This window comes from Rhinichthys klamathensis, unplaced genomic scaffold (genome assembly GCF_029890125.1).
Source record: "Rhinichthys klamathensis goyatoka isolate OS25496 unplaced genomic scaffold, OSU_Roscu_1.1 h1tg000055l_1, whole genome shotgun sequence".
NCBI classification, from domain to species: Eukaryota; Metazoa; Chordata; class Actinopteri; order Cypriniformes; family Leuciscidae; genus Rhinichthys; species Rhinichthys klamathensis.
The window spans coordinates 1181485-1200460 of record NW_026606600.1 but is presented as its reverse complement, the minus strand read 5'-3'; the positions used below and the strand labels follow the sequence as shown (position 1 = coordinate 1200460).

The 18976-nt window shown below is 37.5% G+C and overlaps 1 protein-coding gene across 1 annotated transcript in view; it reads left to right on the top strand.

Annotated features, from left to right (window-relative positions):
• The window catches only part of vps35 (VPS35 retromer complex component), a 51754-nt gene that overhangs the window by 7685 nt on the left and 25093 nt on the right, over positions 1-18976 (top strand). Inside the window, exons 5-10 of the mRNA XM_056248437.1 lie at positions 6876-7058; positions 7282-7495; positions 15340-15423; positions 15579-15688; positions 15892-15988; positions 16085-16233. Coding sequence (XP_056104412.1) covers positions 6876-7058; positions 7282-7495; positions 15340-15423; positions 15579-15688; positions 15892-15988; positions 16085-16233 — 837 coding nt within the window. The remainder of the gene's footprint in view (positions 1-6875; positions 7059-7281; positions 7496-15339; positions 15424-15578; positions 15689-15891; positions 15989-16084; positions 16234-18976) is intronic.

The window sequence follows — 18976 nt, the reverse complement described above, 5'->3', positions numbered from 1 at the left end:
ATCAAGCAAAACTAAGCGTGAGAATGGGAGATGATTTGTTTGCAGATCAATGCAGCATTCCCGCTTGTGTCGCGGACCCCGGACGACTGCGAGAGGCGGTGGTATGCGCTACAATCCTTTGTGAATAGGTCTTAGTGAGTTAGGAGTCCTCTCGACTTCTTTTAAGCTGTCCCAGACTTAGGTGCTACTTTTAGGGCTAAAATGCTTTGTGAATTACTCTTAGTGAAAAAAATTAGGAGTCCTAAATTTAGGAGTGACACGCCCATTATTTTTAGGAGTTGCTCCTAAATTCGCCAGTTAGGAGCTACTTTTAGCCTTAAAATTCTTTGTGAATACGGCCCCTGCTCTCTAATACACAGAAAGATTCATTCTGATTGAATCTCTTCCCATCTTCCCTCCCTAACATTTTCGTCTCATTCTCATTTGTTGATGAAAAAGTCAATAGATTTTGTTATAGTTTTTTCATCAAAAACTAGTTTTTTATTTAGTTATCGTCTCGTTTTGTGAAAAAATGTCATTGACGAAAACTGACAAATTATACGTCACCAAACTTAACACTGAAAGCAAGAGCATAAGTACAGCCACCAACAGTTTCTACCAAATAACAACTCTGAGTGTATACAGTTAACTAGATTTCTTTTTAAATACAGAAAAGTGATTGCTGGGTTGCTCCACTGAGTGTGTCTTTTAATAACTGTCATCAGGAGTTGGCCATCATTGCTATAGGCTGCATAATTTCAGGCAGCATAGGTCGCTCACACTCACGTACAGTGAAATGTGCACTCCAGTTCTGACTCAACTGCGGCCTTTTCATGGCATTGTGCCCGCTATCCGTTCTGCCCACGCCTCTCATTAAAGGAATTGGGATCTAGTTGGTAACTTATTATTGAGCAGCAGCACCCAGTGCTTCTCTGCCTCCTCTCATTTCACTTTGCTATCTTTCTATATGGACTGCACTATTGAAGTGGTCTCTCTCTCTTAAATTAAAGTCTCTTAACCTGTTGGATCTTTTCAAAAAAGTCAAGCTGTAAAACGTAGATAACAGAAATGGTCTGAAATGTTTATAGGGTCTTGAATTCATTGATGAAAGACTCTTCTTTGAAGACAGATGCCCTCTGCCAAGTTAATTAGGCCCTGAGGTAAATGGGCAGAGCTAAATGTATGTAAATTAGATCATGCCATCAGTGCCACTTTGTCATTGTCATTCAGAGCTTGTTTTTGTCAAGTGGGCATGAGAATCAATAATCAACTCTTGAGCGTGTGCCATTTCACTGTAAATGCTCTGATTCAGATTCTGTTTTGCTGTTGCTATAGACCAGGATTGGGTGTCCAACTTACAGTGTAGCCCACCCAAATGATTCAGTGGGTGTTTTTAATGTTTGCATGCACAGTTTTACTGCTCTGAAATGTAGCATTGGAAAGCCTGATTACATTTTATTTAATAGGTTTGCTCATATACATGAACAGATTAAAAAAGCGATTCATTAAATATTGCTTTTTTTATTAATATGTATTGTTACATGTTAATTATATATAATTAGGGGCCAAGCAGCGAAGTTGCGGAGGCACCTATTCTATCTGTTGGCGTTTCTATTATTATTATTATTATTCCAGTCTAGGAGTCTACAGCAGCCCATAGGACTGCTTGCGGGAAAGTTATGAAACTTGGCACACATATAGAGGACAGTCTGAACTGTCACCATAGCAAATTTGGAGTCTCTAACTCAATGCCTCTAGCGCCACCAACTGTCCAAAGTTTCACTCATGTTAATGCTAATAACTTTTGAACCGTAATGGCTAGCCGCTAGACACAAAAATTGTTCCTCTGATTCCTTGGCTCATTTTACGTCATAATCATTTTCCCGGCATTTAGAATTCTCCAAAAATCATACTTTTTCGAACTCCTCCTAGGCCGTTGCTCCGTTTTCACGAAAATTTAAACAGATCATCTCCAGACCATGCCGACAAAAAGTTATGGAATTCATGTCGATTTGTCAAACCGTTCTCGAATACCGCGCAAACTAATTTTATGTAGCGCTTGCAAAAACAGACGTAAGGCTGTTCGAGTTCTCAACGGGTCGGGTCGGCCCGACGGGACCCGCGGGTTCGGGCCGGGTTCTGGTCGAAAATATAAGCAAATGACTCGGGTCGGACCTCGGGCTTAATCTTTTGAATTGTACAGTGAAAAAAAAAATATATATATTATTCATCGCTGCTGTTCACTTTAAAGAAAGTCTGGCTGCTGCGTGCAACGTGCATCGCGACGCGAGGGCAGACCTGACGCCGCGTGCACGCCTTTAGCCCGGAGAAGAAGATGGAGTTGTTGAAATGTAAACTTGCCGCAGGTGAAATCACCGTCGCTCAGGGGCGGCGCCAGTAATTTTTAATGCAGATGCTGAGGGGGTGCTAGATCATTGACAGGGGGAGCTGCGCAATTATATATATATATATATAGGCTATATATATATATATATATATATATATAGACACACACACTATTATTTAAATGAGCAAAATTTATGATGAGATGTGCTCCAGTTCACATGCAATGCAATCGCGCCCGCGCCTCCTATCATGATCATATTGTCTGCAATATTTGCTTTTTATTTAGGCCCCTAGATATCCAGGCAATTGGTTGATGAAAGATTGATTAAAATTAAGATACAATTTATACAAAACGAAATTCACTTTAAAGAAAGGCTTTCTACAAAACAAAACTTAATTTAGTGGTCAAAACCATGTCTGACCCATCATATCTTCCGATATATTGCGCATCTTACTCATGCTGTTCAATTTTCATAATCAGCATAGATGTAAAAAAACAACAACAACAACATTATAATATTTTAACAAAAATGAAACTAAATGCGCTTATTTAATGGCTACAAGTACAACACATATAGTGGGCCTATACAGACTATAGGCCTATCTAAATATTAAAATTAACATTAACAATGCTGTAGAAGTGCAGTTTATTAATAGTAAATGTTAACTAATCTAATTAAGTGTTACCGATTTTTTATACACCGATTCAGAGGTCTCGTGAGTTCAGTGTTGAGTTAAAGTGAATGGCTAAAATGAGTCATTCGTTTGCGTATCGGACGTGCACGGCACGCTTGTGTGATTATCTCGGCAGTTTAGGACATCGCACAAGATTTGCGTCAATACAGAAAACATTTAATCACTGGATAGGTTTTTTCGTTTATTGAAATGTGGTTTATGTCAGCTGAATGGGTGGAAAGCTTTTTAGAGAAGATAAGTCAACGTGTTTTCGTTTTAGCACAATTCACACACCGCGGTAATTCAGGAGAAAAAATCTCCAAATGCTCCACGTGAAACTGCGGTCTTCCGACCTTTTACTATCGTGTCAATTGATTTTGATTAATATGCGCGAGGGAGAGAGAGCAAAACAGCGCTCGTGTTGTTTGAAGACATGATAGTGTGCGCGTGCGGCCGGGGCGCTCTCTCTCTCTCTCTGCTCGTTCACGCGCCCAGTCAAGCGCAGCAGTCATTCTATTCTACATCACTCACCGATCAAAAGGGTGGCGTCGGGCCGTGGGCAGGGATCGGGCAGATAATTCATGTTGATGTGTCGGGTTACATCGGGTCCGGGCTTTAAAAGCCACGGGTCGGGTCGGGTTGTAATTTTCAGGCCCGTTGAGAACTCTAAAAGCTGTATCTCCACAGCACCAGATACGAAAAATGGCTATTTATGAACAGTTTGTCCAAAAATCATAAAAGTGGTCTCGTTAGATTTAGGGCGTCATGCCGAGTCGACTGATATCCAATTTTTCCATATCTACCATTTTAGGCATCGGCCATTTTGAATTTTGTACCAAAATGCTGTATTTTATGAACGCATGAACATCGTTACGAAACTCGTTATGGGTCATCAGTACGATGCCCTGAAGGAGCCTGAGAAGTTTTGAACCAGCTCCACCTAGTGGAAAATGCTTTTAACTCTGGGTGTGGTTCACTTATTTTCACAGGAGTCATCTCCTTAGATTTCTGAGTTCTTGCCGAACGATACCAAACATGCTAGGTTTTGCCTTACGGTTTGTGTAGCGTTGTGATTTAGCACTTAAAAAACATTTGCCAATATCTTCGAAACCGTTTGACCAATCGAGACGAAACCACCGTAGGAAGTTTGGAAACATAGGTCGTTGGCCATGCGTTAATAGCCTGGTCCTATCAGATTCTCGTACATTTCATTTGTACTGAGAGTCTGGCCCCTCTCCATTGACAAGCGTTAACTTCCTTGAAGGAGGGCACTCTGTTGAAATTTTAAACTGTTGGATCTGCCATAACCAATCGCTAACGTTTGGTCGTGAGTCTCGTGACGTATGTCAACTCAAATTAGCACACAACCTCAACATCATCATTCTCAACCACCCTCTCTGTTCGCTGATTGGACCGGTAAAAGATTGATCGGAGAAAACCCAAGAATATACCGCAAGCCCAGACGTAGTACTGAAGGAAAATGAAAATTGAGCGGAAGAACATAGGAGGGCGGAGCCAGGCTAATACGTTAATGCCCAAATGACAAAATAATAATAAGTGCCAAGAAAATGCAAACAAAGTCTGGTGTGGGTCATTGTTTATGTGTTTATACTTATAAATGTCTATAACTCCAAAACGAAATGAGATATTTTCACCAAACTTGACACACATGTAGCATGTGGCTCACTCTGAGGACACATAAAAAAATAGTGGTATTGTGCCTCTTAGTTGGTGCTATAATAGAACAAAACATGAAATTGCCATTGACTTCAATACAGTATTGTGAATGCTATACTTTATGAACGCATTAGCATATCGTTACAAAGCTCGGTATGAGTCATCGGCACCATACCTTGAAGGTGCTCAAAAGGTTTTGGGGCAGAGCCACCTTGTGGTAAAAAAGTTATAGCAAAATTTCCAAAAATGCTAATAACTTTTGAATAAATTTGCCTATTATAATGATACTGGTCTTAATAGATTCCTTGGGTTATGCTGAAAACATAGATACCAATTAGACATGTGCCGGTATTCGGTAATGCGATAAATCGCGGTAATGAATATGCACGATATTGTTATCGCGGGGACTTCGAAATACCGTGAAAAATAATAGATCCGAATTTAGATTTTTAGAACGCGCATCAGCTTATTTTCCATCAACCGCTTAAAAGACAATGCGTATGCTGCGCAAAACACATGTGCACTTGATGTAAACAATCCCCACATCACATGTATAAGCACTGTGTGCATGCAGTGCGCACTCTAGTCTAATGTAAACAATCCTCACATGGAGAAGAAGCACGGCGGAAGGAGGAACGCTGCCGACTATTTATCCCCCGCATGGCTGCCAACTCTCACGCATTCAGCTTGAGACTCACGCAATTGACACTTTCACACGGTCTCGCGCCACATATCCATTTTCTCACCCAGAGAAAAATCGCGGAGCAAAGAGGACACTGACACCGACAGACTAGACAGAGCAGGTTACTTTTGATCTGAAAAAAATATCAGCTCTCAGGTTTTATAACGAAATTCAGACAATAAATACTGTTTTGGTGCTTGTAAATGTGACGTGACAGATCGCGCGCCTCAGTTCAAGTAAACCGATCATCTGTTACTTTTTATTAAAGATACAGTACAACCCACCGAAAGGTACGTACTTTCGCTTAATCAGTGTTTTTCAACCACGGAAAGAGGTCAATAACACTGCAGGAGAACAATTATGTCACAGAACGTTACATTTACCTCAGGAAAGCCATTTAATGTTAGTTGACTATAAGAAAATACCTATAGAGAGGAGTATTTTGCTAAATATGTGCACTATATTACATATTTTAATATATGTACTTGTCATTATATAATTGTTATTATAATGAAAATTACGGCATATTACATTTTTATATTTATATTATAATTATATTTATATTGTATGCATTATATTTAATTTCTCTCTGTATGTTTACAGCATTATGTGAGATATATTTTTTCTTGAGAAACATTTAAATGCAGGCTATCTACTGTAGCCTACCTAATATTTATCCAAATGAGTCAATATTGAATCAAGATTGAAATTAAATCCAAGAATTTAATTGAAATCATAAAAATTGTGTTAAGCAATAATACAAACAGTAGCCTCAGTAACCATGTAAACATTATAACATGTTGTCACTAAAAAATAAAATTTATGTTTTGACAATCACAATTACAGATTGTGATGCAAGTTTTTTTTAGATACCCCCAATCCGTCTGTTTCTCTTGTGCAATTAAAATATCGTGATAATACCGTATACCGTGATAAAAGCTCAATCAATTAATCGCAGCATGAAAATTTGATACCGGCACATGCCTAATACCAATTTTGCCATAGTCAGCCAAACTTCCTGTTCGCCATCTTTATTTTCTTTTAAAACCTACTTTTTCCATATTATTATTCGATATTTCGGATTTAAAAAGAAAACCTTTCCCTGACCTAATCCCCATTCATTCAGTTAATCTGAATGTAATGATGTGGCATTAACTTTAATAAAAATGTCTTCGATTTCATTTCCTCTAAACATGCTGGTACTGTTACAAACGTACTACATCCAAATGGTAATTAATCTACACAGACAGAATTCAAAGATGAAAGTATAGCTGAATAAACTGCTTAAATCATCTGAATTCAGTCAGACCCTCAAAAACAGGTGTTTGTGTGCTTGTTACTGTGGAGCTTGGCAGATGTCTTATTTCATTTTACATCGCTAGTGTTGCAAAAGACTGTTCTGATAAATGCTGCATACTGTTCCTTTGTTATCTGTTTTTTTTCCCTCTACTTTTTGTAGTCAGTGATTCATATTGCCCATTAACTTATTGTCCAATCCCTCTGTCTGACTTCCCAGGTACCTGTTGATAACTGTCGGAGTGGTTTACGTTCGCTCTTTCCCACAATCCCGCAAAGACATACTGAAGGACCTGGTGGAAATGTGTCGTGGGGTGCAGCATCCACTCCGGGGCTTGTTCCTCAGGAACTACCTGTTGCAGTGCACGCGCAACATCCTGCCTGATGATGGAGAGCAGGCTGAGTACGACACTGATGTTGTGACTCCCACTGAGCAATTTAAATGATACCGTAGTATAATCCTACGTGCTATATTACAATGTAATCCATTGCTAGAAAAGGCTTATTTTCACGCATTCAGTGCTTACGGAGCACTTGGACAGCTTTTGACAAAATGAATCAGTAGAAAATCTCATTATCTGCTAAGGATTGAATGACTAACCAATGTGGTTTCCTGTTTGATTTAGGGAAGAGATGACCGGAGACATTAATGACTCCATTGACTTTGTCCTGCTGAATTTTGCCGAGATGAATAAACTGTGGGTGCGGATGCAGCATCAGGGACACAGTAGGGACCGAGAAAAGAGAGAGAAGGAGAGGCAAGAGCTGCGTATCCTTGTAGGGACTAATCTGGTCCGACTGAGCCAGCTGGAAGGCGTCAATGTGGAAAAGTACAAACAGGTGTGTTTCAGTTTCAGTGCTGTAGTGCAGATAAATGATCTTTCTACAAAAAACCCATAGGGCTCTTTTAAAGGTTTAACACTAGAAGTGCCACAAGTGGTCATTTTGACCGCTAGATTCCAAACTCTATATCTTTAATGTGAAAATAACTTTGCTGACTGTGTTGAGTATAAGCTAGGACCTGGTATTTCTATTCCTGTGATGATTGGAAATAGAAGGAATCGTGATGAGCGTGTAACTAATAAAATAAATCTGTCTAATCTGTTAACTGTACCACGCCAACCTACCAGTTTAGGATCATCCACTATATCTATTAAATTGGCCTTACTTAACATTAGATTCCTTGCCAACAAATCCTTCTTGGTAAATTATATTATATCATCCTATAACTTAGATTTTATGTTTCTTACTGAAACATGGCTTACAGAGGACTGTAGTGCTGCTATCCTTAATGAGACAGCTCCTGAAAAATGTGCGTTTTTGACTACATGTCGAAATGGTAGGAAAGGAGGAGGGGTGGCTGCCTTATTTAAAGATACATATCAGTGTAAAGAAAATAAATTAGGTCATTTTACTTTGTTTGAATATCTTTGTTTTATATTGAAGGGTACTCCCAAAATTCTGTTTTTAACGATTTATAGACCACTGCGAAATTCTGCTAATTTTATTGAAGATTTTGCTGAATTATTATATCGGTTGATTTTAAGTTGTTTATTATTACAGGGGATTTTAATATTCATATAGATAATAGTACAGACAATAATGTCAAAGAATTTTTTGCACTTCTAGACACTTTTGACCTCACTCAACATGTGAAAGAGCGTACACATCCTCATGGTCACATTTTAGATCTGGTTATTTCGAAAGGTCTTGATATTTTATCTGTCATGTTTAAGGATTTAGCACTGTCTGATCATTTTTGTGTCTTTTTTTAATTGTCTACTACCTTTAATTTGCCAGTAAACTCTGTTTTTATTAAGAAAAGGTACATTAATGAAATACTCATGCCCAGTTTATAGAAGCTATAGCCAGATCCCCAACAATAAGTGCTGAGTCAGTTGATGCACTTCTAGATAATTTTAATGCTAAAATATTGAATGTCATCGATTGTATTGCACCGGTAAAAGTAAAGAGAAATATGAGGAAACAAAAATCACCATGGAGAACCACCATGGCGGTAAACGCCCTTAAAATGGAATGTAGGAAAGCAGAACGCAAGTGGCGGAAAACTAAATTACAAATTCATTACGACATCTTTAAACAAAGCCTTGGCAATTTTAAAATTGAGTTATGCAGGGCCAAACAGCAACATATATCGGAAATGATCAATAATAGTATTAATAATACCCGCACTTTATTTATCATGGTTGACAAGCTTACAAATCCAATACAGCAAACATCAGAATTCGCATCTATTATGAAACGTAATGAATTTGTGTGTTTTTTTAGTGAAAAAATTATAAATATTAGACAGACTATCAGTACTACACAGTCTAACACTGACTCTCTACCGTTATTACATCCACCAAGACATAACTTGGTTACTATGTCACATTTTAATGTAATCGGTCAAAAATTCCTAGAAGAAATAGTTAGACATCTTAAATCTTCCATGTGCTGTCTAGACATACTGCCCTCAGACTTTTTAAAAACAATTCTTAGCTCTATAGTAACAGACCTGCAGCAAATAGTCAATAGTTCTTTGCAATCAGGCATTTTTCCAACGTCCTTGAAAACCGCTGCCATTAAGCCTACATTAAAAAAGAGAACAATGGATGCTTCTATAATGAACAACTATAGACCTATTTCAAATCTCTCTTTTATAGCCAAGATTATTGAGAAGGCTGTATTTATTCAATTAAATTAATTAAAGTTTGTGACTTCAAGTGGTCTTTTAGATAAATTTCAGTCAGGTTTTCGACCACAGCATAGTACTGAAACTGCCCTAATTAAAGTTTTATATGATATACGGCTGAATACTGATTCTGGTAAAATAACAGTTTTGGTTCTATTAGATCTCAGTGCAGCATTTGACACCGTTGATCATAGAACTCTTGTAGATTGGCTGGAAAACTGGGTAGGAGTCTCCGGGACAGTCCTTGATTGGTTCAGATCTTACCTGAATGATCGGAGTTACTTTGTTACCATTGGAAATTCTGAATCTGATAGGGTGGGCATGACATGCGGAGTTCCACAGGGATCAGTTCTTGGACCGCTTCTGTTACCTTTAGGCCAGATTCTACAGAACAATAACATTAATTACCATAGTTACGCCGATGATACTCAAATATATATGGCTCTTGATTCAGATGACAGCAGTTCAATAGACTCTTTGTGCCACTGTATAGAGCAAATAAAAACCTGGATGAATCTAATTTTTTTTTACAACTAAACCAAGACAAAAACTGAGGTTATTGTGTTTGGCAACAAAAATAAAAGAACAAGTATTATTAAAGAATTAGATTCTCGTGCCTTTAAAACCAGGGATCAAGTGCGTAATCTTGGTGTTATGATAGATTCAGATCTCACATTTAACAGTCATATCAGAGCGGTCACTAAAACAGCATTCTATCATTTGAAAAATATATCTAGAATCAAAGGCTTGGAGCCTCAAAAAGACCAAGAGAAGCTCATCCATTCTTTTATCTCTAGTAGGGTTGACTACTGTAATGGCCTATTAACCGGACTTCCGAAGAAGACTGTAAAGCAGCTGCAGCTTGTTCAGAATGCTGCTGCTAGATTATTAACCAGGACTAAGAGAATAGAGCACATCACTCCGGTTCTTAAAACTCTGCATTGGCTCCCAATGAGTTATAGAATAGATTTTAAAGTGATGCTCTTAGTTTATAAAGCACTGAATTGTTTAGGTCCTGAGTACATTTCTGAAATGTTTCAAAAATATAAACCAAGCAGGACTCTTAGATCAATGAACTCAGGTCAGTGGAGCACAGAGTTAGAACAAAGCATGGAGAAGCTGCGTTTAGCATCTCTGCTGTACACGACTGGAACAAATTACCAGAAGATCTTAGATGTGCCCCGAACGTATTGATTTTTAAATCCAAGTTGAAAACATTTATTTTTTTCACGTGCTTATGACTGAGGTCTTAAACCTAGCTGTACTGTTCAGCCTTACAGTTTCTTACGTCTTTCTATCTTATTGTTTGAAATCTTTCTTGTGTCTGCTTGTATCTTGTATTTTTATTATGATGTTTAATTATTTTTCATTGTAAAGCGCATTGAATTGCTTTGATGGATGAATTGTGCTATATAAATAAACCTGATTTGATTTGATAATGAAAAATACCCAATTGAGAGATTAATGCATTTTATTGTATTAGGATATCTTTTAAAAACAAAAAAACAACAAACTTTACATTTAAACAAGTTTATTTATACATTTATAAATAATAATATCATTAGTAGCCTACCGTGATTATCACATATTCACAACAGATAGGCTATATTTCCATATCTATTCAACATAACTCAGAACAAGATAATAACAACTAAAAGTATCTTATTTAGATACTATGTTGACAGTGAGAGAGACAAAGGTCAACCGCGGAAAATGTAACAAAAGAATACCACGAAATTCAGTGCGTTCAATATGACCGTCTATGGCTGAAATAGGTAAATGTATAGCTCATTAGCTTTTTTGCCTTATGTGTAATTTATATGAAAAACATTTTAAATGAAAGACAGACATTTTTAGGAAAAGTCAGGTACCAGCAGGATTTTATTTATTTTTTCAACAAAGTTATTGCAGATATATAAAATTAAAAACGGTCAAAATGACCGTCATGGCCGTTCTAGTGTTAAAAGGGTGCATCGAAATTAGATTTAATATTGATTACCTGTTTATTTGTGGCAAACACTGGGAACCTCAAGCCAGCACTTAGCATAATCACTGGAGAAAAGAGCCATTGATGGCATGACAACTGCGTGAGAGGTTACAGCATCTTTTGATGGCCTTTTGAAAGCTGTTTGTTAAAGCACTCTGTTCACGTTCATGAATTAACAACGTGATGGACTCAATATGGTCTCATTTGATTTTTAAATTCAAGCACCCATACATATGCATCACACTGTGTGTGCAAAGCAGCTTGTTAGATGTACTTTAAGCTGTTTAATCAGAGGTAAATTAACATTTTTAGCTTGATATGGCTAAATTAAAATTCTGTATTTCACCCTCATACTTATAGCTAATGGCTCACAGACTCGTGTAGCTGGTTCATATTTCTCTTAAATGGATGGTTGGGAATCTATGGCTCGCGAGCCACATGTGGCTCTTTGACAAAAATCATGTGGCTCGACCAATTTGTGGTTTTTAGGGCTGGACCCGAATATTCGTTCGGTGGGTTGGTATTCAATTTGAAAATGTGACATTCGAATATTTATTTATTTATTTATTTATTTTTGCACACCTGGCATCCCCCTCGAAACGGTTCTCATTCGCGCTTGAATATGTTTTACACTATAAAATCTGGTGAAATATAATACTTAACAAACATATAACTTCGTTATAGCTACTTAATAAATATATTTGCTGCTTCTTGGATTACTAAAAGTGTTCCTGCAACGGGAGTATTCTCTGGCTAGAGCGCAGAACAGCGGAGTTTGTATGGACAGAAGTGCATGCTTGAGCTTGTGTTTTGGGTTAAGCTGCGTTGCTTTGACATTGTGGAAAATAGAATAATAGAATCAAAATGTATTATCCTTTTTACCCGTTATTATCAATCTAAATGAATCTGCTCATTCTGCTGCAAAATATGAATTGAAATTTGTGGTGATGTTATTGAAATTGTTATTGTTATTGCTAACGTGTTCTTTATTTAGGCTATTACAGTTGGTTCATTTAAATTTAGTTTTTCTTTATTTAAATCTACCCTACTTTGTCAGTAGAAAAATATTATTAGAAAATATTGCTTAAGTTAAAAGACGTGTGTGTGTGTTTTATATCACTAGTACAGTGTCCATTCTCAGAGCATATAAGCCCTGCTCGCGTGAGGCGCCGCTTCTTTATTTAAATCTACCCTACTTTGTCAGTAATTTGTTAGTGAGAAAAATATTAGACTACCTTATTCAAAATATTACTTAAGTTAACAGACCTGTGTGTGTTTTATATCACTAGTGCAGTGTCCGTTCTCGGAGCATATAAGCCCTGCTCGCGTGAGGCCCGCCGCTTCCCGCTCGCGCTGTTCTGTAGTTTATTAAAAGTGAGCGTTATTGAACGTGTCGCGTCTCGCCTGTCTATCTATATTGCACCAAATACGACACTGCACTCCCTGTGAAGTCGTTTGGATGAACGGTTCTCGAAATAATCGAAATGCAAACGGACAGACAGACATATAGAGATTCCGAAGCTTCGAATATTCGATGTTCATTACTACCGAAGCTTCGAAGCTCAAAAAATGGTATTCGGACCAGCCCTAGTGGTTTATCGACCAATTTGTGTATGCAGTGCTTTGCACAAGACCAATCAATAGCAAACCCAAACTTTGAATAGTAGTGTATGGCAGGGGCCTCCTCAAAAAATTGGATGAGAAAATAATCCATTTTAGAAAAATAAATGTAAATATTACCAAATGTGACATTACAAAGTGAATAATTTTTCTAAAGTAATACTGTCCAATAGCGACACCAGCATTTAAAGTTAAAGCGGGAGTCCGCGTATCTCTTGCCTCCCTTGAGCCCTTTGAGAAGCACGTGGGGGGTAATTGAGGATGAGTGAGGGAAAGTCATGTGAGAAGAGGCAATGCCTCCATCGCTCTATAATTGGATATGATTAGTTTGTGCGATAAATCCCGCCTCTTGAATGAACAAAATGATGGCGTTTAATGGGAAGACTAATTAAAACGTAAACAACTCAGCCATTTAGATATCACCACTTTGTCACATCTAAATCAATCTTGAAATGGACTGAAGACATGATGACTGTAGGGATTTTTAGTGAGCAATCAGCTTGGTGAAATTAAAGGGACATCTTTGTCTGTGATCAGTGTTTACCAACCATGAAAACTGATAAAAATAAGTTGATTATTAAAAAGAACAGCTGAACATCAGTTCACAAATAAAAAATAGTTTAAATTGTTAAATTGTGCCTTTAGTTATTATTTTGGAATAAATGTTAAAATGCTTCAAAAAACTAACTTGATGAGATATATACTTGGTTTTAAAGGTCCCCTGACATGAAATTTTCACTTTCTGAGGTTTTTTAACATTAATATGAGTTCCCCTAGCCTGTATATGGTCCCTCAGTGGCTAGAAATTTCAGTCGGTGTAAACGAGCTTTGGCTATCTTTCTCTACCTTTGAGAAAATGAATGCTCAGACGGGCTGATCTTGAATCTCCTCTGTATGACGTCATACGGAGGAAAGGTAACCTCCCCTTTCTCTGCTTTGCCCGCCCAGAGAATTTGGCTCGCCCATGAGAAAATGAGATATCATGGCCCTCGGGAGATACCATGGCTTGCAAACGAGAGAAGCATGGCAGTTGATCAGTGTTGGGATGTACAAATGAACACAAAAGTATTTTTTAGTTCCTTCATCCGAGCCTCTGAAGAAACAATGGGTTAATTTTATTTTCTCTGGAAATGAGCCGACACAACTTCCCAAAGTTTTGTATGGTCCAAACATTTCACCGACGACTGTTTCCATACAGAGCTGGCCTCGATGAACGTCTGAAAATAAATCCATCGAGCTACCAAGCAACAATTTCTGATGTGTAGCCTAATTGTTCAAGTTCAGACAGGTCATCTTTCTCTCAAAATCGTTCAATACTGTTTATGCATCAGTAAGTCAAGCCAGCGACTAAAATATCAACTTCACATCGTTTCTTTTAGTAGGATGAAAATAATCTTATTTAAATTGTGAACAAATTATATACAGAAAGCGATCAAAGAACAATCTTTCCACACAGCGCGAGTTTATCTGGACAACTCGTTATGAAATCAATGACGCACGTTACACTGCACAACGAAGCTCTTACTGTATGTACATCATCGTGTTTGCATTGGTGAAAGCATTAGAGAGAGCAGAAACTGCGTTGCAATAAGATCTTCATTCTCGATCAACAGACTGTCATCTGCTTGCTCACTGCTCATCACGACAACATTTTATGTGATGGGAATAGATCTAAATACTTTAAAAACATCTCACGATTCGTTAATCTCGATAGCTGTAATAGTAAAAACGTATAATAGCTGTAGTAAAAGTATTCGAGAGAGTTTCACATGTAATACGTAGCTATTTCATATACAAGCATGTTAGCCAATCACATCAGTGGCCGTTACACTGAATCCCACAGCAGACACGCCCCTTCAAACAGCGTTCAAATCAGAGGCTAAAATCAGGCTAGGAAAAATGCCTTTTATTTCTAAATTATGACTATTTTTTATCTAAAAAACATACTAACATTATAAGGGCAACCCACGAAACATTATAAAATAATAAAATAACCCCATGTCATGGGACCTTTAATGAAGAGAACATTAATTATTACATAATGTAAAAATACAAAATAGAATTGTATTTGGTTTGTCTTTTTTATGTAATGTTTATTTAAACAGGAAGATGTGACAACATTGTGTAACTCGACATGAATTTACATTTTATATATATATATATACATACTGCACTGTACGCCACTGGTGTGTGGTACACTGCAGATGTAGAATCCAGAACCAACAATAACTTTTCAACATTTAGTGGCTTTAAAGCAACATAATGCTGTATACTGTTGGCAGAAATTTGTAGTCTTGTGCTGTGATTTGCAGTTATCTTGTTTGCAAAAGAATTTGGCAGCACTAACTTGTCATACAGTAAATATGTGTCGTCTCCACACAGATCGTGCTGTCTGGGATCTTGGAGCAGGTGGTGAACTGTAGAGACCCCCTAGCACAGGAATACCTCATGGAGTGCATCATACAGGTACAGAAATGCCACACCATCACTCATCATCATACTTGACTGAGGGAGTCTGTCTTTGAACATGCTCTCCTCGTTTTCAAGTAGTAGGTGCAGGCATGTCAAATTTAACGCACTCACAAGTTTTGCACTTTATGATGCACTTTATTTTTCTGCAGGTCTTTCCAGATGAGTTCCACCTGCAGACGTTGAACCCTTTCCTTCGCTCCTGTGCCGAGCTGCACCAAAACGTGAACGTCAAGAACATCATAATTGCTCTTATTGACAGGTGGCTTGTTGTTCCACTCATTCACTGTTAAGCTCTGAAAGATGCCTGTTATTGACATACATTATCTGTTCTCTCAAGTAAATGCCACTTGGTTTGTTATACAATGCAAAGAAATTCATACATTTTAGCATGGCTAGACTTTACAAACACAATTTGAGCCCTCCAGTTATAGTGTCTTATTTTATTGTTGCCTCATCCCACAGGTTGGCCTTGTTTGCTCACAGAGAAGATGGACCTGGAATCCCTGCTGAAATAAAGCTGTTTGATATCTTCTCACAGCAAGTGGCAACTGTCATACAGGTATGCTGTGGCTTTATTGAAATATTGAGTCATTTATTAAAATCACTAGCTCAAATATAAATGTCTAATGTTGCCATCTTTTTTTCCCCCCATCAGTCTCGTCAGGACATGCCATCTGAAGATGTTGTTTCACTCCAAGTGTCTCTCATCAATCTGGCCATGAAGTGCTACCCTGAGCGTGTGGACTATGTGGATAAAGTGTTGGAAAGTACTGTGGAGATTTTCAACAAACTCAACCTGGAACAGTGAGTGTTAGTTGCACTGTTTTTCTCACACCATTTGGCAGATCAGCACATGGTCCAAGTAACACCCACTCTCTTTACCACAGCTAGTGTGTTGCTGGATGATTGTAGTGCTCGATTTCTGTATTTAGCCCCATTTTGCAACTAAGGAACAGTTACTTGGGAACATGCCTATAAGACCTAATTATGCTGATCCTTTATTTATATTTCAGTTGTTGCATCCCTGCACATAGTCACAGTGTTGGTGGTAATAAATGAATAAATATATGCAAGGAAGATAGGACCAATTGAAAATATTGCAATGTCATTTTTGGTTATTGTTTTTATCTAGATTACATATTGACCATTAAATCAAAGCCATCTCTTGATTCTGGTCTAATATTTAAATTATATTTCTATCAATGCTAACATCAATATAATAATAATAACAATCATAAAATAAATCCATTGTATTCCAGTGGATTTCCATAGCATAAATAATTATTCGCCCATTTTCTCTTGCGTTACTGAAAGAGTAACAGTCTGAAACAGTCACAGAAGTCACAGAAACAGTCTGTGTTGTTGCACGATATACCGGTACTAGAATGGTATTGCGATACCCTGTTATTAAAAATTGTACGGTTTCATTTTATCGGTACCGGTACTTGACAGCATTCTTAATAAGAACCGTAATTCATAATTTGTGTCAATGTGTGACAATGGCACATGTGTATACAGAGCTCTGCTTCCACTCCCTGCAGGGAGTAAAATATGCATGCGGAGCGCATGAGAAAATAAAGCGTGGCATGTGTTTGAGTTATCAATAAGCCTCGAAAAAGAGCTCAGAGCGCTACTCGCACTGCCAGGCTCAGACCTGAAGCGTGTGCACAGAGAGCTGTCTTTCAGACAGTATGATATCGCAAATTCAGTTCTCTTTCACGGATTATTGTGCTTGACTGGAGTTTTTTTTTTTAAATGCACGTCCTGGCGAGTATCAGCGCAAAAACCAGTCGGGTATGTCTTAAAAAAAGTTAAGTAAAAAGTTAAGAAAGAAATCAGGTGTGTTGCAATGTATTTGATCCGTGCGTCAGCTCTTAAAGTGACAGCAGCCTAATAAACCTGCTGCTGTCTGTGTGATTAATGAAACTCAAGCAACAAAAGAAAAGATTGTCACCCAATGCTTTACTGAATAACTTTTAATCTATTTATTAAGAATCTGTGTAAATTATTTTATAGAGTGAAGACAATGCAGTGCTTTTTTTTTTAAAAACATTTATTTAATTTCTTAATGCTACTGATAAGTGGTGCAGGTATGACGTCACTTCGCAGGCCAACCAGCAGTTAGCATCAGACTTGTTCCCTCGACAAAAACCCAATAGGATTTCCCCATTGGTTTTTGGATTATCGAAAAAACAAGCTCTGTGATCAACAAGAGTTTGATACTTACACATTTTGTCCATCAAGATTATTATCACAGTTGAACACAACTTTTGTGAATTTTGAAGCCTAAATGCAGTCGCCAGAAGTAAAAAGCTAAAGGTAGGCTTTATACGAACTACACCACGGTCCCACAACTTCAGCGTCACCTACACTAAGCTTCCGACACCTCTCTCAGTTTTTATCTAAAAGACATTTTCCCAGAAAGTTTGAGTTAGAATAGTTTATAAGAGCATGATTAAAAGCATAATGATTGAAAGCATTTTAACCTATAACATTGTCTCATGGTATGGAAATTTAACAATGAAATTAAAGAATAAATTAACACGAGTAATTAACGAAGCAAACAAGATTATCGGCCATAAACAGAGTACATTGCAAGAACTATCCTTAAATTTTATGGAGAAAAAGGCGCTAGTTGTGTTCTCAGATCAGACTCATCCTCTTCACACCTGCTTTGAAGTCCTCCCTTCGGGTCGCAGGCTACGTACACCGTATGCTAGAAAGAATATTTTTAAAAGATCATTTGTCCCATTGGCAGTGACTGTTTTAAACCAAATTCTCAATTAGGGTTGTTATTGTGAATTATGTATACTGTATTTTTATCGAATCATGTATTTATCAATTATTATGTGTGTATTATGTGTTTTATGTGTTTAATGTGGTTGTAGAATGTTGTTGAAGCCAGTATCAAAGATGAATTTCTGTCCAGTAAATCTGAACAGACAATAAAGTTAAAACAAAACAAAAACATAACTGTAAAAGAGGACTGAGTTAACCTGTTCGGCGTGATGGCGTTTAGTGTCGCCAACAGCCTTAGTAGTCCCATTTAGCCAATGTTTAGCAACCGCCTTTTTTAGACTCATAACAGATTAACTCTTTCCCCGCCAGAGTTTTTTTTTTAAAGTTGCCTGCCTCCGCCAGCGTTTTTGACCATTTTCACAATTTTCATGGCCCCCAGAATATTTTTTTGTATAAATATTATATCTGAACATACTTATCAAAAGAAAGAACAGACTCTCTGCTTTTAAACAAAAAAATCTTTTAGTCTAGATTCATGCATTCTTTTTTTTTATCAACACTTGAATGTAAGTTTCATAAATAAAGCAACAATTTGAGCAAAAACCTGAAAAAATCACGTTTTTTGTCACAAAAAGACTACATCCAGATCAGATTCAGAAAGAATCTTCGAATGATCGAAACAAAGATGAGTAGATCGAGTTAATCAACACCCCTAATGCTTCACAGTCCTATAGCTCGTCCTGGGTCGAGATTTCATTCAGTAACATAAGGCAGTTTTGATTTATATGCTGTTTGTTGTTGATGATCG